The sequence below is a fragment of the Lycium barbarum genome, chromosome 12 (assembly GCF_019175385.1).
Source record: "Lycium barbarum isolate Lr01 chromosome 12, ASM1917538v2, whole genome shotgun sequence".
In the NCBI taxonomy this organism is placed as follows: domain Eukaryota; kingdom Viridiplantae; phylum Streptophyta; class Magnoliopsida; order Solanales; family Solanaceae; genus Lycium; species Lycium barbarum.
The window spans coordinates 82,618,310-82,643,858 of record NC_083348.1 but is presented as its reverse complement, the minus strand read 5'-3'; the positions used below and the strand labels follow the sequence as shown (position 1 = coordinate 82,643,858).

General features: G+C 32.3%; 1 protein-coding gene across 5 annotated transcripts; it reads right to left on the bottom strand.

The window, feature by feature from the left end:
- Positions 1 to 16,380: 16,380 nt before the first annotated feature.
- LOC132623875 (uncharacterized protein At4g18490) lies at positions 16,381 to 24,753 on the bottom strand. Of its 5 annotated transcripts, none has more exons than XM_060338683.1 (16): positions 24,181 to 24,753; positions 22,465 to 22,531; positions 21,812 to 21,938; positions 21,316 to 21,501; positions 20,360 to 21,178; positions 20,003 to 20,191; positions 19,806 to 19,934; positions 19,568 to 19,669; positions 18,941 to 19,120; positions 18,676 to 18,850; positions 18,501 to 18,577; positions 18,382 to 18,421; positions 18,078 to 18,263; positions 17,110 to 17,220; positions 16,935 to 17,012; positions 16,381 to 16,751 (listed from the first exon to the last, which is right to left on the bottom strand). In XM_060338683.1, the coding sequence occupies exons 2-15, from the start codon at positions 22,529 to 22,531 to the stop codon at positions 16,947 to 16,949; spliced, it is 2,454 nt and encodes an 817-aa protein (XP_060194666.1). In that variant the 5' UTR covers positions 24,181 to 24,753; the 3' UTR covers positions 16,381 to 16,751; positions 16,935 to 16,946. The 5 variants fall into 5 exon arrangements, with proteins under 5 accessions (XP_060194666.1, XP_060194665.1, XP_060194664.1 ...); XM_060338682.1 differs by having other exon boundaries at positions 16,381 to 16,745; positions 24,181 to 24,752; XM_060338681.1 differs by having other exon boundaries at positions 16,381 to 17,012; positions 24,181 to 24,752.
- Positions 24,754 to 25,549: the final 796 nt, after the last annotated feature.

Here is a 25,549-nt window from a genome sequence, read left to right as displayed (position 1 = left end):
TTAAAAAAAAAAAAAAAAAAAGCACCAGTTGGGGCACTTTTTCGTCGTCCGTTTGTGGGCCAAAAAAAAATTGTGGGCCCACATATTTTAAACAACTACTAATATTTAAAAAAAAACTACAATGCTATAGTAATCGTGACTACTATATAGAAGCACCAGTTGGGGCACTTTTTCGTCGTCCGTTTGTGGGCCCAAAAAAAATTGTGGGCCCACATATTTTAAACAACTACTAATATTTAAAAAAAAATTGTGGGCCCCATATTAAAACACCAACCAGTAATTGAAAAAAAAAGAGAAGAAAAAAAAAATGGAACCCACCACATCCAAACTTACGGGGAAAAAAAAGTGGATCCCATATTAACAAAATCAAACAATAATAAAACAAAAAGTAAATCCCATATTAAAAAAATGAACAATGTTAAAAAAAAAAAAAAGGCACCAGTTGCCAGTTGGGGCACTTTTTCGTCGTCCGTTTGTGGGCTCAAAAAAAATTATGGGCCCACATATTTTAAACAACTACTAATATTTTTTATTAAAAAATTATGGGCCCCATATTAAACACCAACCAGTAATTAAAAAAAAAAAGAGAAGAAAAAAAAGTGGAACCCACCACATCCAAACTCACGGGAAAAAAAAAGTGGATCCCATATTAACAAAAAAAATAATATTAAAAAAAAAGTGAATCCCATATTAAAAAACGAACAATGTTAAAAAAAAAAAATCACCAGTTGGGGCACTTTTTCGTCGTCCGTTTGTGGGCCCAAAAAAAATTATGGGCCCACATATTTTAAACAAATACTAATATTTTATTTTAAAAAAATTGTGAGCCCCATATTAAACACCAACCAGTAATTAAAAAAAAAAAGAGAAGAAAAAAAGCGGAACCCACCACATCCAAACTCACGGGAAAAAAAAAGTGGATCCCATATTAACAAAATCAAGCAATATTAAAAAAAATGAATCTCATATTAAAAAAACGAACAATGTTAAAAAAAAAGTGCTTAGAAAATCAAACAATTAAATCAATAATGATGGATTCATTGCCACATGCGTATCAACCCATTAGAGGGAGCAAATGAAATTATTGTACAGCAACATACTTAAAATACAAAAATGCTTGGAAAATCAAACAATTAAATCAATAATGATGGATTTATTGCCACATGCGTATCAACCCATTAGGGGGAGCAAATGAAATTATTGTACAGCAACATACTTAAAATACTTATATATTAAATCAGTTTTCCAATTTTTGAAAAAAAAAATTGTGGGCCCATATAGCCTGATGGATTCATTGCCACATGCATATCAACCAATTAGAGGGAGCAAATGGAATTATTGTACAACAACATACTTAAAATACAAAAGTGCTTAAAAAATCAAACAATTAAATCAATAATGATGGATTTATTGCCACATGCGTATCAACCCATTAGTGGGAGCAAATGAAATTATTGTACACTAACATACTTAAAATAATTATATATTAGATCCGTTTTCCAATTTTTGAAAAAAAAAAATTGTGGCCCCATATATATTAAACAACAACTAATATTAAAAACAAATGTGAGCCCCATATTAAACACCAACCAGTAATTAAAAAAAAAAGTGGAACCCATCACATCTAAACTCACGGGAAAAAAAAAAATGGATCACATATTAACAAAATCAAGCAATATTAAAAAAAATGAATCTCATATTAAAAAAACGAACAATGTTAAAAAAAAAGTGCTTAGAAAATCAAACAATTAAATCAATAATGATAGATTCATTGCCACATGCGTATCAACCCATTAGAGGAACCAAATGAAATTATTGTACAACAACATACTTAAAATACAAAAGTGCTTAGAAAATCAAACAATTAAATCAATAATGATGGATTTATTGTCACATGCGTATCAACCCATTAGTGGGAGCAAATGAAATTATTGTACAGCAACATACTTAAAATGCTTATATATTAAATCGGTTTTCCAATTTTTGAAAAGAAAAATTGTGGGCCCATATAGCTTGGTGGATTCATTGCCACGTGCATATCAACCCATTAGAGGGAGCAAATGGAATTATTGTACAACAATATACTTAAAATACAAAAGAGCTTAGAAAATCAAACAATTAAATCAATAATGATGGATTTATTGCCACATGCGTATCAACCCATTAGTGGGAGCAAATAAAATTATTATACAGCAACATACTTAAAATACTTATATATTAGATCCGTTTTCCAATTTTTGAAAAAAAAAATTGTGGCCCCATATATATTAAACAACAACTAATATTAAAAGAAATTGTGAGCCCCATATTAAACACCAACCAGTAATTAAAAAAAAAAAAAAGAAAAAAAGCGGAACCCACCACATCCAAACTCACGGGAAAAAAAAAAGTGGATCCCATATTAACAAAATCAAGCAATAAAAAAAAAAAAAAAGTGAATCCCATATTAAAAAGACGAACAATGTTAAAAAATAAAAAGTGTTTAGAAAATCAAACAATTAAATCAATAATGATGGATTCATTGCCACATGCGTATCAACCCATTAGAGGGAGCAAATGAAATTATTGTACAACAACATACTTAAAATACAAAAGTGCTTAGAAAATCAAACAATTAAATCAATAATGATGGATTTATTGCCACATGCGTATCAACCCATTAGTGGGAGCAAATGAAATTATTGTACAGCAACATACTTAAAATACTTATATATTTAATCCGTTTTCCAATTTTTGAAAAAAAAATTATGGGCCCATATCGCCTGATGGATTCATTGCTACATGCGTATCAACCCATTAAAGGGAGCAAATGGAATTATTGTACAGCAACATACTTAAAATACAAAAGTGCTTAGAAAATCAAGCAATTAAATCAATAATGATGGATTTATTGCCACATGCGTATCAACCCATTAGTGGGAGCAAATGAAATTATTGTACAGCAACATACTTAAAATACTTATATATTAAAATAAGATAAAATTTAATTACTTTTTCATTTTTTCCTTACTCTAATAAATATGAAAAGAGATTAATGTCATAAAAGAAAAAATAATATTAAATGGAGATCAAATAATTAATAAGGTAAATTACTGAAATTATAATTCTAATTGGCGTTTCCTTAAAAAATCGTGTAAAAAACAACATGACAAGTAAAATGTTCCCATGCTTCGTCATCCGTTAAGCATTTAAAAAAAAAGTGTGGTCCTCATATTAAACACCAACCAATATTAAAAAATTCAAAAAAACACCAACCAATTAAGCATTTAAAAAAAAAGTGTGGTCCCCATATTAAACACCAACCAATATTAAAAAATAAAAAAAAACACCAACCAATATTTTTTTTAAAAAAAGTAAATAAAGTGGAACCCACCATCTCCAAACTCACGGCAAAAAAAAGGTGGACTCCATATTAACAAAATCAAGCCATATAAAAAACAAGTGTATCCCATATTAAAAAAACAAACAATGTCAAAAAAAAGAGTGCAGACTTTGTATTCATAGCAAATACTAATATAATAAAGTTTTAGATACGGAGCACAAACTACAATGTTATATTAATCGTGTTTTGAACATAGTATCCCATATTGACAAAATCAAGCCCCGAGCCACCAGTGAGATACCACTCTAGAAGGGCTAGAATTCTAACCTTGTGTCAGGATCTACGGGCCAAGGGACAGTCTCAGGTAGACAGTTTCTATGGGGCGTACACCTCCCAAAAGGTAACGGAGGCGTGCAAAGGTTTCCTCAATATAATGTCAAAAAAAAAAAGTGTTGGCTTTGTATTCGTAGCAAACACTAATATAATAAAATTTTAGATACGGAGTACAAACTATAATGTTATATTAATCGTGTTTTGAACATAGTATATGTATATATATTATATGCATAAAAATAGTACAAACTAATAATGTCCAAAAAAAAAAAAAAGTGCACCCCATAAAGGGTGGACCTCATACTAAACAACATCAAGCAATATAAAAAAAAAGGTGGAACCCACCATCTCCAAACTCACTGTAAAAAAAAGTGGACATATATATATACATATGTGTGTGTGTGTGTGTGCGCGCGCGCGTGAATAGTGCAAATTAATAATGTCCAAAAAAAAAAGTGCGCTCCATATTAAAAAATCAAACAATATTCATGTAATTTCTAAAGTATCTCATTAAGTCAATAAGTAGTCAAACCATACAATTTTCTTTCTTTTTTTATATTAGCCTGAGATCTAATCTAGATATTAAACTGTTGTATTTGCTATTCCGCCATGTCATTTATTTGTTATATTCACTAAAATAAATATACTTAAAATATTTATATTTTAAAATAAGATAGAATTTAATTACTTTTTTATTTTTATTTTTACTCTAATAAATGTGAAAAGAGATTAATGTCGTAAAAAAAATATCAAATGGAGATCAAATAATGAACAAGGTAAACTAGTCAAATTATAATTCTAATCGACGTTTTCTTAAAAAATCATGCAAAAGACAACATGACAAGTAAAATGAGCTAAACCAAGAATATTTACCAAAAATTAAAAAATAGTATTTCTTCGTTTAAATAGAAAATCAATTTCTACTTTGTTTCGTTTTAAACATGCAAAATTAATTTAATAATTTGAATTAGAATTATCCAAATCAAAATTTGATAAAAAAATAATAAGTATTTTACACCTTTAAATTAATCGAATTAAAATTGAAAGTATCAACTGGTGCTTAAATATTGCTATTGTTTTATCTCAAAGAGAAAAAATAGTTTCCTTTTAAATAAGTCTTTTCTTTTAAAAAATATTAATAAATTTGCCGATTTTGTGTTCATAGCAAACATTAATATAATAAAATTTTAGATACGGAGCACAAACTACAATGTTATATTAATCGTGTTTTGAACATAATATATATATATATATATATATATATATATATATATATATATATATATTCACTATTCAAAAATAACTACATACACATAAATGCACTATAATCTAAAGTGTTGCACGGGCATAAGCGTCTAGTATTATTTAAATATGTGTACGGCGATTAACTGAGATTTGAAAAAGAGAAAGACAAGCTCAAAATGTGATGATCAATACCGAGAACTAAAAGGCATCAATCTTATTGAACCATACAAAAACGTTAGTTTTAGGAAAACTATGCTCTTAAGGCTATGTAATTATGAATTTTTAATTGCTTACGATTTAAGATTAATATAAAAAGAAATGATTCAAGAAATAAAATAAGAAAAAAGCAGAGTTACAAGCATGAAAACTTTCAGTAACAATGTTGACATGAGTATCAAAACAGTGTGATAAAAATAATATTTGGCAGCTTCTGCCTCTGGATATTCAAACACAATTTCTCCACATCAAATATGATAATAAACTATCAAGTGCTTCATGCTCCCTCCATTTCATAATAAGTGACTTTTTAAGCTTATGCACACCCTTTAAGAAAGTGCTCACTCCTAAAAAATTAGGAACGTTTTTACTAACTTACCCCTAATTAATTGCATAGAAAAAAAAAAGCTTAATGATTCTTGATTATGTAAATAAGGGTCATTTTGGAAGAAGATCAATTTCTTCTTGAAATCCTAAAACACCACTTATTTTGAAACAAAATGAAAATCCTAAAAATCCACTTATTATGAAATGGAGGGAGTATATCACTTGTTACTAGATATGGTTACACAAAAAAACAAAAACAAAAAAGAAGGGGGGGGGGGGGGGGGGGGACTATTTCATGATACTAAATTATAGTAGTAGAAAATGTTTTCTAGTCAAAAGTTTCAAGATTCCAATCGGGCTACCTCTGAAGGAAGGTGGCGGCGAGGAAGGGTATTTCGAATCTCGCAAATAGCGTAGCATGGGACCGCGCCAAGCATAGCGAGTTAGGTATGGGCTTTCTTTCACTACCAGAATCACCATTTGGCAGGGCTACTAGGACTTGGGTCTCTCTCTTGGGCGGGACATAAAGTACATCTATCTTTACCGATGTTGCAATTTCTAAAGGCTGGAGTAAATCCTAAAGAGCTACCACTTCCTCATGAATTTATCTTGAATCGAGATCTTTTGGCTCAACTTTATCCCACCGAGGGAGCAACCCCATTTGAATAATAAAACTATACATTTTCACGAATGTTTGTAGAAAAATAACAAAACGAAAAATGAACTTATTTGAGTTAACACTTGCAAAACATTGCTGAAGGTGAATATAGAGGCCTAATTAATTAAAATTTACAATATATTTATGGAAGTAAGATATTCCAACTGATTTCAAGCTCACTTGTATAAGCTGATAGTTGATCAAAATTTAATTGAGTGCCTAATGATTTTCTTCAACGGATAATCCCATTCAATAACAATTTAATTGTATACCTGTTGGTTTTCTTTGACAGATTATATACATGAATAGCCTTTTTTTTTTTCCATTTAACACGAGTAATTGCTATATACTAATTACAATCGAGTTGCAGTCTTAAGGGGTCCCACATTTTTCTTTCTAATTCAAAGGATCAACATAAATGACGCATAATTGCTATCCATTCAATGTACCAACATAACTGATAGGAGTATATAAACCCGTCAACCGGTTCAAACCGGACCGGACTGATAACCGGTTACGGAACCGGCCGATTTCCGATTAAAAAACCGAAACCGGCCACCGGTTCCGGTTTACCTGTTACAAATCTGAAATCGGAACCGGTCCGGTTCAAACAGTCCAAAACCTTTTTTTTTTTTGGTTTTTTGTATTATATATATATATATATATATATATATATATATATATATATTATAGTATTTATTAGTATATTGTAGGTATATTTACATATGTTATATAAGTTTATAAGTAAAGTTTAAATATTTACTGACTAACAGGCTAACGGCAAGTCAGCAATACAGCATATACGTGTATATATATATATATTAAGTTATATGCTTAAGTTATAGTGTTGTACTACATATACCTTAAATATAGTAAGAATATACTTATATATACAACTTAAACATATATATATATATATATATATATATATATATATATATATATGTTTAAGTTATATGTATACTATATATTATAAGTATATTCTTAGTATATTTTAGTTATTTTTCAAGTATATAACTTTCTTGTTTTTAATTTAAGTAGATGTATATCATAAGTATATTTGTGCCATTTATTTAATTCTTTAAATTGTAATGTTTCTCTTACCGCTGATTTGGGTCTTAGTCTTAACAAGTTAGATGTTTTTGCTATTACATGTCATTGGGTGATTTTATTATTCTACTATTTCTTTACAACTCATGTATTATTTGCAAGTTAAAAAAAAACTACAACTTGCAAATAAATGTTATCCAAGAATGAATAAAATATATGGCTCATTGAGCTTTCTTCTATTTACTTGTGTTCATATTTTTAGTTATATTAAGTTAGGAATATACCTAATATATATATATATATATATATTTTTTTTTTTAAGTTATATGTATACTATATATTATAAGTATATTCTTAGTATATTTTAGTTATTTTTCAAGTATATAACTTTCTTGTTTTTAATTTAAGTAGATGTATATTATAAGTATATTCTTAGTATATTTTAGGTATATTCCTAACTTAATATAAGTAAAAATATGAACACAAGTAAATAGAAGAAAGCTCAATGAGCCATATATTTTATTCATTCTTGGATAACATTTATTTGCAAGTTGTAGTTTTTTTTTTTAACTTGCAAATAATACATGAGTTGTAAAGAAATAGTAGAATAATAAAATCACCCAATGACATGTAATAACAAAAAAATCTAACTTGTTAAGACTAAGACCCAAATCAGCAGTAAGAGAAACATTACAATTTAAAGAATTAAATAAATGGCGCAAATAAAATCTATATTTTTATACAAATCTATAACATCCGCTCTACAAGTACTTCTAGGAATACCCTCAAATAACGGATTATAACAACGTTGAATGTAAGTAACAAACCCCAAACCCGAAGGAAAGGAAAATGGTAAACAATCATGAGCTACCATTTTAGCTATTTCTACACGCTCTTTTTTCTTGTCATACTTAAAATTTCTACCGGTTCGTGGGTCTATCGTCATTTGAATACCCCCCACATTTGAACCCGTTTGCTCTCCCCAAACATCCATATGTTTCTTTCTCATATGACCATTTAGTGTACCCGTTCCATCATCCTTACTAGTTCCTTACCTAAAAGCAAATACTTGTCCACATAGGGTACATGTAACTGTTTGGTTTTCCCTTCCTTAGTCATAAATTTCCAAATTTTAGCGGTTGGCTTACGAGTTCTAGGCGGTTTGTCTTGTGTATGTGATTGTGCAGGACATGTATCTCCTATGAGATTTTCGGGAGGTTGTGTTTCATCATCAATTTCATTAAAAGTGTCGGTAAAATGTTGTTGCATTGCCTCATGACCTAAAAGTGGATTATTTCCACCAACATCAATACCTAAATTAGGTGTTTCTTCCACAAATGTTTCCTCATTAAGCCCACCCCTAACAATACCACTACTGCTACTGACACCACGTCTAAATCTCTTTGCCATTATTAAAAAGAATTAATTTAAATCACACTCAAATAAATCACAAGAAAATAAATTGCAACAAATTAAATTGCTAGAATTAAATTGCGAAAAATAAAGATATAGTTGGAATGAAGGTACCAAATTGCCGGATTAATTTCCAACAAAGTGAAGGCGGCTAGAATTGCAAATCCACCAAAGCTAATTCGGATTGTTGCAAAATCACTACCTCCACCAACAATATTATAATTGCAAAATTAATAATTGAAACTATAATAAGACTTTATAATATTTATTTGAGAGAAATTTAAAGTGGCTAATTATTGCAAAGTAACTATAATTGAGAGATTGAGATTTGAGAGAAAGAGAAGAGTGAATTGGTGTGGATTAAAATGAAAATGAAGAAGGGTTTATATAGGGGTAGGGGATGGGTTAAAGTGTTAGAAAAAAAAGTTTGGGGGGTTGGGGGGGCAAAAAATGAGTTTATGGCCGTTTGGCAACGGTCATTTTTGCAAATGGACCGTTGCCAACGGTCCAATAACGGACAGCCCAACGGCTATATTTTTTTTTTTTTTAATTTCACCAGTTTAACCGGTTTAACCGGTCCGGTTCCGGTTTTACTGGTTTAACCGGTTCTGGTTTCAAAAAAATCAAAACCGGACCGGTAAGAAATATACGGTTAACCGGTCCAACCGGTTCCGGTTTTACCGGTCCAGTTACCAGTTTGAACCGGTTAAACCGGACCGGTTGACGGGCTTAGGAGTATAATTGAATGATAGATTCTTGATTTTCCCTAGAGTTCACGTTATGTTTACGTAAATAAAATATGCTAATTTATTAGATTTGCTATTATTTAATTAGAAATTTAATTAGATTTTAATTTAGTATAGGGGCAAAATGATAAACTAACTTTGAAGGTAGAAACCTTTCTACTTTTAGTATAACTAGCTCTCGGTTTGCACGTGTATTCTATGCTATTTAATGCTACTTGCAAATGTGAATTTAAGTTCAAAAGGAAAGAAATAATAATTTGTCTCCATGCCTCGTCATCCATTATTTTCTTATACAGTACCATAAACTGTGTTCTTACACACACTTTTAGAGCATTAGTAAAAGGAGGACTTCTATTTTCCTTCCTTTCATTATTTATTTATTATCAAACAATTATAAATAGATAAACATAGAAATTGTCGCGTGTCAAGTAGATGGAGAAACAATTTGAACAATAGAAATACAAGAGTCGAAAGAGAAAGTGCTCCAAAAAGAAATACCATAACAGCTGCAAATTATAAGATATCATCTTTGCTAGCTTCAGCGTAAATGAACATAAGAAATTTTATTCGATACACAATAGTAAAGAGAAGAAACCGCAAAAAATAAAAAAGCTAACCTTTGATTTGTTGCACACTGAGTAATTAGACAGTTCATTGTGCATTTTTATAGAGTGATCTATATATAATATAAAGCTAGGCATAGAAAAGGTGATGTGACACCTCTCTATGACCTAGAATGCTATTTATCTTTTTTCTCTTTTTTTTGAATTTTTCCTATGTATGAATTATGGTAATAAAAAATCCAAAAGACACTCCTTTAACTCTCTTAAATATTTGTGATTAATTTTATCCAATTGATGGAATCATTAACTAAAGGTTATAATTTTAGGCCAGTTACAAACTTTTCAACTTCTATCCTATAGGATATTCCTGAAGGGAATGTAACGTTGTTTTAGAAACTAATATTGTCTTCTCTTTAAATATGGGTAGTTGCCCAGCTCCTTCTGTTGTAAGGTTGTGTTTTTAAGAAAATACGCTAAGGAAAATTTCACTCAGATGAAATAGTGAATTTGTTATTGAAGACTCACCAGTTAAAATGGTGAGTGCCATTTTTACGTTATTATCCTTCTCGCAAATCTCCAAGCAATTTCATTCAACTCCAAAAGGTTTGTTTTAAAATTTCAATTAACTTTATCAAGTACAGCTACAAATGAAATTCATAAACTATAATTGTTTATTCTTTTAATTCTCTTCCACTATGCTTGACAAAGAAAAGGCACGGCTTGGAGTCTCAATAGTTGTAACTACACAGTATTGTTTTCTTAATTTTTGTTAGTTTGTATGGGTTGTAAATTTTTGAGATTGGTTTTCAGATATCTTCCACGGAGTTAGAGGCCAACAAAAATGTGGGTCCTTACGTTTTATTATCTTTTTTCTTGTATTTATACCCCCTCTTTTAATATTATAACATGTCCATTCCATAGTAGAATATGCTATGCCTTTGTTTTACTTATCAACAATAAAAAGTTACTATGTGTTTTTCCTTACTGATACATTCAATGTGTTTTTTCCTTCCAAAAGGACGTGATGTTTAGGTACATCAAGTAAGGTTAGTGTACATTTTGTGATAACATAATTTTTTGTCCACGTTTTTATGATTTCACGTGGAAGGTCATCCAAAATTTGTTGTGCTCTTGTATTGTTGGTATATTGATTGAGCTCTCACATAATTATGCTATTTTTATAGTTTGAAATTTGCGTGAAGTCATTAATCTGAGGCAACATTGACAACATGAAAACAATGAAATCTATTTCATGCCTCACCAAAAACAAGGCTTATGAGTACACTTTGTATTAATTATATTTTGTTAGTCTAATCATCAGTTCTTTCTTGAGTTTTTTTTTTTAAATGTAAAAGGATTAGAGGTGACGTGTAAAGTTTCCACCTCTTGAATAAATTTGATTTGGTGTGAAAAAATCTAGGTAATTATTTCTCATTCTTTTTCTTTATTGTGGTGTTTTTCTTGATTTTATTATTTTATTTTTTCTCTAATGATTCTAATGTGATTACATATTTAGGTGAATTGACGGAAAGATATAAGAAGACCGAATTTTGAAATATTTTTCATGTGAGTCTTGTGGATTCTTTCTGTAATTTTTTGTGTGCGTTGAATTCATAGGATAAGCTTTCAAATCGAACTTAATATATTTGACACTTTGAGCAAGTTGAGTATGAACAAGTGATTTTGAGGATGAAAAGAGATTATTTTAGAGTGAAAGGGGAAGTATTATGGAAGATGATAAGAAGATAGAGAAAGACGAAAGAAAGGGAAGATAGACATGAAAGAAGAAGAAAATAGTCAAGGGAAAAGGGATGAATAAACAATGACGAGAATAATGAAAGAAAATTAACACAATTAGATTTTGAGGATTTGGTGCAATTTCATCCTGAGCATTTTTATTTTGATTATTCTTTATTTTGTAGTCTTATTTAGATTTTAATAAAAAAGAAAATTATGAAATCAATCACCTTTATTTTTTAATGAAAGGATAAAACTAATACTCATATACACATAGTATTGAATTTACAAAGTAACAAACGTATTTTCAAACTGTATCCATATGCACGTAAACAGATCAAAATCTTGAATCTTTCATTCTTTACATGCTTATTTAAGAAATATAAAAAAGTTAGTTAGTAAATTTATGATTATCTAATTACCGCGCGAAGCGCGGATAAGTTAACTAGTTATAGAATATAAAAAGACTGCAAAATATTCCTATTACCATGGAAGATAGAAAAAAACAAAACTGATATATGATTTATATACATAATTATGAAGAGTTATAGTTGAAATTCAGTACCTTTTTTCTCCAAGGATTATATGTATAACTTAAAACAATTATGAGTTATTATTGCCATATCAATATTTGACTATTACTATTTGGAAGATGTAAGGGGAAAACTGAAATGTAAAATCAAAGACAAACGTGGAAGATGGGAGGATAGTAAATTAATACCATATTCAACCTTTATGTTACTTAGTACTATTTAAATAATATTAAATTAGATTTTGATTTAGTGTAGGGGCAAACTGGTAATCCAATTTTGAATTATGGGGCTTCCCACTTTTAGTATTATATATATATATATATATATATATATATATATATATATATATATATATATGATGATATGATTATAGTAGGACTATAAAGTGAATTAATGTAAGAAGAACGAATTGACACAAAAGAAGCAAGAACATGATTTTATCAGCACTGTTATCAAACAGCTCTTCGTTAAATGCTTGAATGTATTACTCCACATAGTAGAGAATAGTTCAGAATCTGCTGAAGAATATTAAACTGACCAAAATAAATAAGCCGTCCCAGTCACAAAAATCAGAATTAATTCAGCAAAATAAAGAGAACCCATTGGGAGTCTGGCGTATTTAACGAAAACGACAATGTAAGAGTTTACTCTGATGAAATATTTGCCATAACATCTGATAAGTTCATTACAAAAAGGTCGGTAATGTACTGATGTTTTTTGGCCTTTACCTTTAGACAAGGTTTGAGGTGATCACATGAGGTCTTATCTATCTTTCACTAAATATGTCTTCATCTCCATATTGTCAAAAGGGAAATGTCCAAAAAGCATCAGATAACATTATTGAAAAAGGAAAAAAAAAAACATTAGTTGCTAACTAGTACAGACAGAACAGTAGTATCTAGACACCAACTTAGCCAAATTTTGTCTACGTTGCTCGGATCCTTCAAAACTGTCGTCACACCATGTCGGATCCTCCAAAAATGCATTACTTTTGAAGAATCTAACACATGCTTGATAACATCTTTGAAGGGATCCGAGCAACATAGAATTTGGTTACTAGATGAAGGACCAGGATTCTTGATTTCCAATTCCCTAGTTTTACTCCTTGGTCTTGGCAACTGGCAAGACAATTTAACTTTCTGATCAGAAGTGTTTAAAATGGTGATGAGGGTCAGGTCCTCCTGGACTCACTCGCTGAGGCCAATCTTGGGCGCCATAAATCTCCTTCTCTCTTTCGAATTGTTCCTCCAATGCCTCCCTGGCAATCCTAATAGACCTAAAGGAGCGAGCTTCGACTAATGCAGATGAAAACAAGAGCAAAATAATGCAAGCTAAATACTTGAACCTAGACATTGTATATCATTCAAGAAGTTGTAACTAGCCAGCTAGACTCAAGTGTTTCAGAATAGCTAGAGAGTATCCTTATATACACTTCTTGCTGTGACTACTTGTAATGTTCGATCATTTTTTATATGGTTTGTAAACCTTTAGTTAGAGGAAACTGATTCAAGAAGCACAAAGTTTTGTCTTTACTAGAAAACTAGAAAAGTATACTTTTAACGTCCTCATTTGCAGTTGATTCCAAACATATTTCACTATCCAGTCATGTTTAGGCATGAGGTCTGCAGAGACCATTTATGTGAATTTAAGTTAATTCTGTGAGATACTTAGGAAAAAGTCAACCCTCTTTGTGTCAGCATAATGAATTTTTACTATCCAGTAATGTCTAGGTTTAAGTTTGCTTTCTAGCCAATGCATAAGGATTTGGTGAGGACCACATCTAGGAAATGACATGGATAGATGATGGAGGATGACTTTGATAAAAATAGTGAATTTACAGCAGGGAATTCATCTAATCTGAATAGATGCTGATGGGGATGGAAGTTCATTGGTTGAACGGTTCATTAAACGTCAACAGACAATTGATCAGCAGTTATCCACCTAATATATTGCTCATTCTGATAGACATGAAACTCATACAGTGACCAAGCAAAAATAAAGAAGAGTTTTTCTAAAATGCAAAAGCCAATAGGAACTAAGATGAAAACAGCATCTCAACATGAGCAATAAAGTTGAGGATAAGAACTAAGTTTCAAGATTTTGTACCATATTATCCAAATTAAGTAATCAAATAAACTTCTTGTCAAAACTTAAAAGACCGATTTTTCTAACATTTCATATCCAGAAAGTAGAAAAGTTAATTACATGCCAACACTTAAATGCAGCCAAAATTAAATTACTATATCAGCAGAGTATTGCCTTTTCAATTAACATAGATTCAGCAAAGCAGGGGAATGTAAATGCAATAGGATTGCAGTTAGAACCTTTCACTATAATATGCTCAAGAAATTAGCATGTTCACTAATTTATGCATTTATGCTTCAATAAAATAGGAAAGTAGATATAATTCACATTCTTGATAACCCTGTTTCTCTTGCAAGCAGCTTATAATCCCAGTTCAAAATAAAAATAAGGAGCTAGATAATTAAGGAAAAAATGAACCCTTTGCGACAAAGAACGGAAGAAGCAAAAGTCAATTCTTATAGTATGTCTTTTCTGCCCAATATTTCCATAGCTCACTGGGAGGCGTTCTCGTACTATGAATGTTCCTTGTCTTGAACTTGGTTGAACATAATAAATATTCATATCAAGAGAGAGAGAACAAAATCATGAAAAAAAAAAAAGGAGAGAAGAACTGTCAATTGCCTTAATCCTACACGTCCTTTTCATGCGAAGCTGGGAATAGAGCTGAGAAATCCCTACATGTACGTGTATCCATGCTTGCTGTTACTAAAGACATTAAATGATCACATAGGTGAATCCAAGATCTAAAGTCACTAGGTTCAGAATGAGTGTTGTCTTATTATATGTATACATTTTAAATGGTTTTTGCATATGCATATTTAATTTGAGCAAAAACATGGAGTTCTGTGAACTTGCAAAACTCGCCTTGAATTCGCCTCAGTGTACAGAAACAGCCTATCGGCTCAATGATACGATCAGAGGCGGATGGAGCACTATAACTTGGGAACCCCAAACTTTCAATGCGGGTTATAAATTTATATGTAAAAATTTGCTAAAATTACACTAAATAGTAGATATGAACCCATAACTTTAGAAATATAATGGTTTAGTGCTAAAAATTTAAGATGTTGAAGCCCTAGAATTTAAATCCTAGATCCGCCTCTGGATACGATGGACAAAATCCTCGTGGCTCCAGTTAACTTAAAAGACCAGGCATTGAAAATTATGTTTACCTAATCTATCAGTTGTGTCCACTCTTTCTGACCTAACAATGAGAAACCAACTTTAGAATGCTTTAACTGCACCTCCAGTTGTAGTTATCTGATTGACATCAGACTCTAATACAAGTGAGAATTGGCATATAATTCACTCACCGATGCAAGGGTATATAGAATCCCTCAACTCAGAGGAGACATAACTTTAAGGTTACTGAGGTGACAGAGTGGATATGGCTCCACCAGTTGATTTATTTTTGCTTAACCCAGTGTGCCGCACTGGTTCTAACTCAACGACAAGCTTAGGGCCATCGTATTGTTCTCCATTTCCTTACTTTGTTTTCCCTTTGTTATCCATAACTCGAGTAATTACATAGTAGAATTTTGCGTTACAAAGCACTGGCCCTTGATGCTTATAGGAAACCCTGGGAATCTGAGAAGGCAGATGTGATCTTTAATAACCATATCTACACAAAAAGAAAAAGAATCCATAGGGAGCTATACTTTCATTTTTCAACCTTAAGAGCAGACCAGCTACTTTTAATCATCAGTCTCATTGCAAGAGGTTTTTCTATAATCTTCTCCACTCTTGTTTCCTTCATCTCTGCAAAGGAAACATCTTTCTCCTGCAACAAGATTTAGTAATGTCTGATCCAATGTCATGCCTTAGGTTGCCTCTTATTTCTGTAATAATATGTCCCACCTAGAGCTTCACAATGTGACTAGATGGTCACCTAATGAAAAGATTCCTCAATAATGCCAATCATACTCGATAGTTTAAAATTTTCTAGAGTTTCCTCCGATTCCACTTTAAATAATTTCATAAAATTTATGCCCTAAAAACACAGTTATCTCCTTTCCCAATTGTTTAATCTGTTACTCGTTACTCATTATAGAATTTCAACTTTCAGCTCATACTATTAAGAATACTTCAGATCTTGGGCAGTCGACCTATATTTGGATATGAATAACAGTCATATTTAAAGAAGACAGAAATATCTCATTTGGTGCTGCTTTATAAGGTGCCCAAGAGGGAGAATCTGTAAAGAAGCACAAGACCATGGTGTAAAGAGTATAACAAAAGGTTCAATATCTTCAGGTGCTATAAGCAAACTGCCAACACCTGTACATGGATAGTTTCTTAGAATGCCAGAATTGTATGGGATACTTGAAATTTAGTAGAAGTTTGATTTCCCCTTCAGCCAGAAATCTGCCTCCGGTAGTAATCTAGCTCAAAATCACTTTAATTTGTTGTTAGCAACGTTTTCTTTTACGCTTGCGTGGTCAATGCTTCTTCACCCGAGGAATGCAAGGAAAATAGATTCTTTGCAATTGCATTAGAACATGCAGCAGCAAGCTCTGCCTGAAACTACATGGCATTAGTAGTCATGCATACTTAACAAAGAGAATGTCTTTAGAGTTTACACTGGGAAATTTGGAATATACAGAACTGGAAGCATGGATGACAAACAAAGCAGTATGATGTGTGTGTTTAATATCTTTACTCAAGTCTTTTCAGTGGTGTGTACACACATAGAGAGGAGAAAAATACCTCTATGTTGTCTTATTGTGATCCTATTTGGTAATTCCTTGTCATCAACCCAGCAGCGAATTTCTGAACCCTGTGTATGTTCTAGGTGGTGAAGGCACACACAGCTTATTTTAAACTAAAGAATTGAAAATTATGAAAAAGAAGTGATGCGACAGTAGTTCAGTAATAAGGATATTTTCTCTTCACAAATGGGATGGTTAAGCAGCAGCAGCTTATTGTTGTTCACAACAGCTCGAACTAATAGTTCTTTTGCCTCCTCCTGCTTTTTCCTTAGCATGTTGCATATCTGCAAATACAATAAACTATGATCAGCCAGCATGACAGTCTCCCATTTCATGCGTCAGGTCCAGGCCTCAACAAAGAACAAATACTTGTTAGCTCAGAGAACAAGGAGCTAAGTTGAATACCTATAGAATTCTTGCACCCCTGTTACCTTTGAACTTTCAGTTATCGGCTTGAAAGCATTAAGAAAAGAGTAGGCTAGGATCCTAGGACACTAATTATTCCATCAACCAATTAGTTTGGGAACCCTATTCTGTTCCGCCAACATAAGATATATATTAACTTCCACCAACAAAATCAGACATAACAAGGCAAAAATGTCTGGTAGTTCTCGTGTCTCTTTTTCCTTTGTTAAATTTATGGATGCTTCTTGAACTACTGAGCTGCAGTGAAAAGGAGACCCTGGTTTCAAGCATACTGAAGGTTTTCACTAAAGTGGAACTCAGTAGCTAAGCCTAAGATTGATACAATGCAAAGGATTTTAAGAAAAATTTAAATCCCAAGACATAAACTTAAAAGGAACTACTGTAACAATTTCTAGGACCAACAAGGACATGTCTAAAATCAAAATTACCAACAGAAACCAAGTTGAGAGAGAATGCAGTTTTTCTTGTTCATGTAGCCAAAATAAAACGGGAAGGTGGTATCATGCATTTCTAATTCCCAGAGAAACTTAAAATGTTAAGTTTATGCTGTCTGGTTATTTGTTTAGAGTAGAAAAATACTGGCTGAAAAAGCATTTATCTTTTTTCAAAATTTGTGGCAGGAATTACTTCAAGAGTTTTCAGAATATTTGAAAAGATACTGCACCAGAAAGCAGAAAACGAGGAAGAACGAAAAGTAGCAGGAAGCACTCCTTACATCATCAAGATCCTTTGACAAAGCCTGAGCCTTCTTTATGTTGTCATCATCACTGTCATCTTCTATCGCAGAAGGGCTTCCTAAATCTTTGAAGTTGATCCTTACAGGAACATTGCATAAAGAGATCTGACAATTTTCATATTCGCTGGTCTTATTACCATTTCCAGAATGTTCATGATCATGAACCTATCAATGAAGAATGATTAGAAAATTTTAAATGTTGACATGCTTCTAGATTCCCATGTAGTGAAACACCTGGGAAACTATGTCAAACATATATGTCTGTCCCTTTTCTACCAATCACCTGTTTGTCGCATATCCTTTCTGTTCCTTCAGAGGAGCCCCTGTAGAATTTTGAGGAGTAATCATGCCTATGTTCAGCATTGATGAAAAGTTGTACACAAACTAATTTTATAGAAAAACCTGCTTCCATTGGGTGATTGCGAAAGACGCTTTGATGGAAATAGGATCATCAAATCCGAATTTGTCTGCGTTATTGGCTATCACAAATGTCAAAGATGTCCCATAGTGGTTATGTAACTACGCAGAAAAGGTACTCTTTTTGTAAGAGAAAGTGGTGGAGAAAAGGAAACCAGACCTCTGGTATTTTCCTCTTCATAGACAAGTTAACAGGCATTTGCTTCAGCGTCTCTGTGGAATTGTCTTTGGCGTGTAAAATAGATTTAAAACCACCATGCTGGTCCACAGTTTTTGAGGACTTCATATTTCTTTGCAACATTGTCCGAGGTATCTCAGGATTTGTACCAAGTTTTCTGCATTAGAAGCATGTGATTGACTGATAGCTTACAGAAAAATGAGAAGATCTGCATCATTGAAGAATTTAAAAGAAAAATAGTATATACGCTGAAATTTTCAGGCTAGATGTCTCTAGAAGACTCCTGTCAGCTTTAATAGGCAGTGTTTTTTCTCCATTGAGAGTGTTCTTTGCAGTTGGAATAGGAGCTATGTTCCTTGGAATGTCAATGCTGCGTGGGGTGGATGTAGCTGTCTGTTGAGTTTTGCCAGGAATATTTACCCGAGAACTGAAGGAAAACATGCCAAAGATTTTAGGTTAGAAAATATTTCTATTTTCATAGATCAACAGAGGCACTTGACTGGAATCAAGCACAATATCAGAGTGCTGTATATATGACCTAGAAATATGGCAGTATCATCCGTAACATATAAGATGACTTCTCATCTACTGAGAATGTCAAACAATTTCTTATATAACTAATCATTTTGGGTGAAATGATTTTCGTATGCAACAAACATGACTAGCTTAAGAGAATAAATTCAAATAAATCAGATAAAAATGTGATATATTTTGAGTGCAGGCATCCAAACAGAATAGCTGCCAAAGAAACTAAGAAACAAATCAGCTAAAGTAGTCCATGCATGAGGAGAATAGTTTTATATGCATGTTAAACATTTTACAAGGTGAATTCAATGGCATATCTGGTTGGAAGCATCTATCAGAGGGGCAAGACCTGAAAGTAAAAAAATCTTTACTGCTTGCTTTGCTTTTCTCAGGACCAGATTTGCCAGTCAATGTTCTTATGTTTTCCGCACCATCCAACTGGGAGCCCTTTCTAAAGTATTATTATTATGATGATGGATCATCAACAACAGAAGTTAGTAAAGGAAACTGAAACTTGAAACTTTTTTTTTTTTGAAACTCAACTTGAAAATTAAGCATGATACAAAAGTAAGTTACCAAAAACTTACATAGTAGTCCCTAAAACTTGGTGGCCCTCCGGACTTCCAGTCTGAAGAGGGTTAACCATTGGTAGAGATCTAGAGTCTGGGGGAAAACCAGCTTTGGTCCCAGTTTTATCATCTTTGTTATCTTGAGATCTGCATTAAATTGTATCATATACACTGTAAACAAGAATTTGACTAGCTAGTTTATACCATCAGCTTACATTATTTCATCTGGATGACTCTGTGGTACGGGACCAATTCTTTTGTTACAAAATGCAGAAACTTTTGTCTCAGTCAATGATGTTGTCATCTGCATCTGTGCAGGCTTAATTGATGGCATAAAAAACTTTGACCTAATGACACCAGTCTCCCTTCTTTTCTCTGCTGTCAAATTTTCAGCTACTATTCCCCTGTGACAATTTCAGAGAAACCAAGTGCACCACAGTTACAAAAGATGCATGACAGATACTTAATTTTACATTATTCTCTACGGAAGCTAAGCTCTGCAGTTTCCAAGTTAGACATCATGGATAGTAATGCTGAATGAATCGAAGGGAGATGGGTCTACATTGACCTACTTGTTTAATGAGGATGCAGAATGCTCCGAAGTCTCATTATCGACTTTCATGTCTTGCATATTGTCTTCTGTAGCATTTGACATACTGTTGGAATGTGTCTCAGTCCTGTCCTTATTGGTCTCCAAAAGATGCTTATCATTTTGAAAGTTTCTTCTTTCACTAGCATTCTTCATTGGGGTTGCAACATCCTCCAAAGATGGACTTTTTAAAACTGACTTATCATAGTTTGTGTCAGAGTCCAAAAGCACTTTTTTATTAGCGTCTGTTCCTACACCTAAGAAACTAGCATCCGCAGCCACAGAATTAACATGATCCTGTAAACATGGAGTATCCCTCCTTGATTCACTCTGTGATATCAAAGAAGATCCTTCCTCTACTTGGCAAACTGTTTCTTGAGTGCTAGTGGATATTTTTTCCTGTAACGAACTTTTTACTTTCTCCAGTGCTGCTTCATCGCTAGCAGATTGCAATTTTGGAGTTTCATTATCGCTCATAGTATGGTTTGATGGTAAACTATGTTTTGTTGTGTCATGAATTTTATCTATGTCAATATGAGAATCAATAGTTAAAGTCATCCCAGCCTCTGATGCAGTGTGTTTCTGAACTGCCCCGTCCTGTAACGAACCAATGTTTTCATTCAGATAACTTCCAGAGCCTTCATTACCACTTCTCTTAGAAGATGAACATTCCTTTTCTTGGTCGTTCTTCGCTTCTTCTCTACTCTCCTGGGTTGACCCAAAACTGAAAGAATCCTTTTCTTGATTGTTCTTCGCTTTTCCTTTACTGTCCCGACTTGACCCAAAACCGAAACTATCCAACCTGAACCAAACACAGGAGGGGTTACTTCACTTAGTTACAATGGAACTACTGGGTCATGTTTTGATGAATGGAAGCACAATTCATGCCTTAGACAAATACAGAGCAGAAAATAAAAGATCACCAAAGGTAGTACGTACTCAAAATCAAATGAAAAATTGAAGCCATCTCCTTTCTTTTTGTTGACAGCAACAGTGGATTCTTCTTTTGATGTCTCCTTTGATTTTCGATCCTTTTTACATGGGGAAGGTATATCAAGATCTGACATGTCAATGTTGAAGGACGATATCTTGCCGAAATCAGTATCAAGAGTGAAATCCATATCCCTGAAAAAAGTTCAATGTCACCATAAGTAAGATATCATTTCTCCGCTATTCAACATTCATTAGTTTGTCCTGAATCAAATCTGGAAAATTGTACAAAATACTACAAATTATAACATAGAGAAACACTGTAAAAGATAAGCAGACAGAGGACTTGCCAGTTAATGACAGAAACCTTAGATACGAGTACAGGAAAAAAGGTGATAGACAAGATACATGAAAATCATGAATGCAGGTATTTTGATACACAGTAGCTTAGCAAACTAAATTAGTTATGCAATCAGAAATAGCAATAAGGCTATGCAGGGTTTACTCATTGTCAAAGTTGAATGTCTTTTTCTTATTTTTGGAGATAGGTCCAAAGTCAAAATCCATTGCATCATCTTCTCCCATAGACACTGATTTGAATGACTTAAGAAAGTCATTTCCAATATCCAGATCTGTCACAACATAATGTAAACAGTAATTATCCAAGTGACTAGGACATTAACAAATTACTACTGGTCCAATAACTACTGGTCCAATAACTGCACTACTGAAGATGCATAAAGAAAGACGTGGATAAACAAAAACTTATTGATAATTATCTTTTACGGAAAATATACTTCAATGTATTTGAACATTATAATCCAGCAAATAGCCATACTTCAATGTAGCATTCCCATTTTGAAGGATGTCATTCAATTTCTGTTGTTCCTGGCATTCTCATTTTCAGAAAGCTTTTTATCTGAATGTCTCTTGTATACCAAGTACCACTGGATCAGCATAGTGAATCTCATCTAGATTATATCTTGTAATTTTGATTAGAACTGATTTGGTATTACATGACATTACCGTTAAAGGAAGCTATCTCTTCTAGTTGGTATTTAATGTTGAAATCAGATTTTTAAGAAGTGCACTTTTCAGTTTCTAATGGTAACAAATAGGTTAGAATCCTGGTAGGAACCCAAAAGAAATTGTAAATACCACCAAGTAATGAATTTTTGTCTTTTGATTTGGCAGTCGAAGATGCTCCCTTTGGTGATTGTGCCATCTGCACAGAAAGATTGGATTTGTAACTGCTGAAGGCTCTCAAAGGCAAAAAGAAGGCAGGTAATGGAGCAATAATAGAAAGATAAAATGTTACAGAACTACAAAAGTAGAAGCAAACCAACAGCTCTTAGTTAGTACTCTGACAGTTTAAGTTCAGACTATCTTTGTAATAACCGTTTGATATAAGACTGTTATCAAGTCATAAAATTTAAATGGATCTTTCAAAAAATTTGGACGACTCAAAGCATCATCTCTTAGCAAGGATGACCAGACCAAGCACTGAATTATTTGCAAAGGAGTCACATAGACGGCAACATCTCTTGTAAAGCTTCTATACTCGTTACAGAAAAATGTAAAACTGCCTAAACCAAAATAAGAACAATGAAAAAGAAGTAACATCAATTCTAGATCTTACATGCTTCATGAAGAACACAAATAGAAGGGAATAAAAAGAAGTACACAAGCAAAACTTCAAGCACACTCATTGTATGTAAAACTTCATTAAGTTCACTCTGCCCATCACAAAATATTTGAATTAACTGCCAAAATTTGGAAGCAAACTTCTCTAGGAAATATCTTAAGGAGTCAAAGAAGCGTTTGTAGAATGAGCATATTTTCAATTCATAGGACAATTAAGTGCTTAGATATCTAAACAAACAATAAAACAAATATCTCAGAGACTACTTGAAGGAGGAATGATACAAAAAGAGAACATGCATATATTTTCTTAGAGTCTTATATCTCTTCTTTTCCAATCTCAGAACTACTATCAGAGTTCTGTTTAAGGCCTCGAAATAAATACAAAAATTAAGTTCCCTGCCAATTAAAAAGCAGATTCTAAATGCTATTGCTTTTCTGACAAATTTTACCGAATTCCTGAAGCTAAATAACATGATTAACTCGTGAATGCACAAGAAAATAGTGAATAAATTGAAAAACAGAAGATAAATGCGATTTTAAAAACTCTCCAGCAATGCTATGAGAAAATAAAATTTACATCTAAAAAATATCAAAGCATACTATATTCATGCACTTCAGCAGTGCAACAAATATTGGAGCATCACACAAATGGTATATGTAATTAATTTACTCTCCTAAGCTAATCTATATTGTACTTAATAGATAGCTCGTGTTCGCCTCTCTCTCCTGAGCTATTCAAGTAGATAAAGTTTCATATTCTAGCATGAAACATACTCAAATTGATGACGATGCCACTAAAATCAATGTCTCAATTAGAACGACTCGATCTCTTCACCAATCCATCAAAACTACAAATTGAAATAAATTCACAGCTCAGGTTATGGATAATGAATCACCAAAATTTCCTCGATTAAACACTTCACAGTTCGACACTAACGGAAGGAATCCAAGTAAAAAGCAAAAACAACATGAATCTACGAAGTAAAAGCAAAAAAAATACGAAATTACAAATTAAAAGCAAAAACAATGGGAAACTACGAAATAAAAGCAAAAAAATACTAATCTACGTAGTAAAAGCAAACACAATAGGAAACTACTAAGTAAAAGCAACAACAATACTAATCTACGAAGTTAACGCAAAAAAAAAATACTACTAATCTACTTAGTAAAAGCAAAAACAATACTAATTTAGGAAGTAAAAGCAATAATAATGCTAGGAATCTATGAAACCTGGTGAATTGTGTAGGAAGGAATGAAAAAACGAATTCAATTTCGTTTAGCGATGAATTCAACAATTTATGCTTTGCTTGTGTGTGTGTATATATCATACATGGAGTGAAGAGAGATCACACAAAATGCGTGCGTCCAAATGATAAGCCGTTCGCGCCTAAATTGGGTTTTATATACACGGACATTGCAAGGGTATTATTGGTACTACATAACTATGGAATTCTATTCTGGAATCTAATAAGCTCTCGTTTGGCCATTTCAAAAAGAATTTGAAAACATTATTTGTCCATGAAATTTGATCAGTTCTTGAATATATATATATATATTTCAAGTTATAACCGGCTTGGACCGGTGTTTGGGTGAAATTTTCTACCACTCACAAAACTTTAATTTTTCTTTTTTCCAGTAAAGTTTCACAAAATTTATGATCAAACGCTAGCTAAATTGTCTTTGAGCAAACGTGTTTAAAATTTGTTTTTAAGGAACCATGAGAATAAAATATTGCCCTCCTCTTTTAAAACATAACAAGAAAATTGATATTTTTTATTTTGTAATTTTAATCACTATAAACATTAGTATAAAAAGGTAGGAAATAATAAGAATTTCTTTCCTCAAAAGAGTTCATTAACAAAGAGACGTGTTATAATTTACATATCTGATATATGGATTCCACATTAAATTCAAGGCATAATATCACTGCACTTCTTCTGTTACATATTAGTAAATTTTACTTGACATATCTTACTATGTTACATATTTATGGAACATAACTATACTTTTTAATAATTAAGTTTAGTAGCTATAATATTATATTTTTACAACTTATAGCTATCCATTTTTCTACCAATTAACTTACCACTTCCCACACCCCTATTTTTTAGCTGCACACTTTCTCTCTCCCCTTTTCCTAAATATACACGTTTCTAACTCCCCATCTCCCCTAATTTCGTGCTTTTCAAATCAGTTTTTGAGTTCTTTCACTTTCTTTTTTTACTCTGTATTAACTGCTCATTAATTTCAACCTTTTACCCCCAAAATTCAACTCTATTTCCTAAAATATGTAAGATTTTCTGTTATTTTTGTGTCCTCCCTCATCATCTTTGTTTCTTTTTGGGCTTTACTAAGCCACAGATTTTCATCTTTTCCTGTATTCTGTGGAAGTTTAAAGGTTTTTTTTTGTTTTGTTTTGAGGGATCCATGTATCATTCATTTTTAGACCACCGTCTTCTCCGGCGTGATCTGACCGGCGTCAGTCGTCTTCTCTTTTCCGATCAAATCTGTAGCAATTACAAAGACCAGCCTATTTGACACGGTCAGATCTGTAGCAATTAAAAAGATCAGCCTATTTGAATAGAAAATATTAAAGACC

What these genes read in the sequence shown, in the direction of transcription:
- LOC132623875 (XM_060338683.1), bottom strand. Translation starts at nt 22,531, where the DNA reads ATGGCACAATCACCAAAGGGAGCATCTTCGACTGCCAAATCAAAAGAC. An exon ending in ACATTCAACTTTGACAATGA is followed by an intron (nt 21,502 to 21,811) that starts GTAAACCCTGCA and finishes AACTTTTTTCAG; the next exon opens with GGATATGGATTTCACTCTTG. An exon ending in AAAGGATATGCGACAAACAG is followed by an intron (nt 18,264 to 18,381) that starts GTGATTGGTAGA and finishes CTTCATTGATAG; the next exon opens with GTTCATGATCATGAACATTC.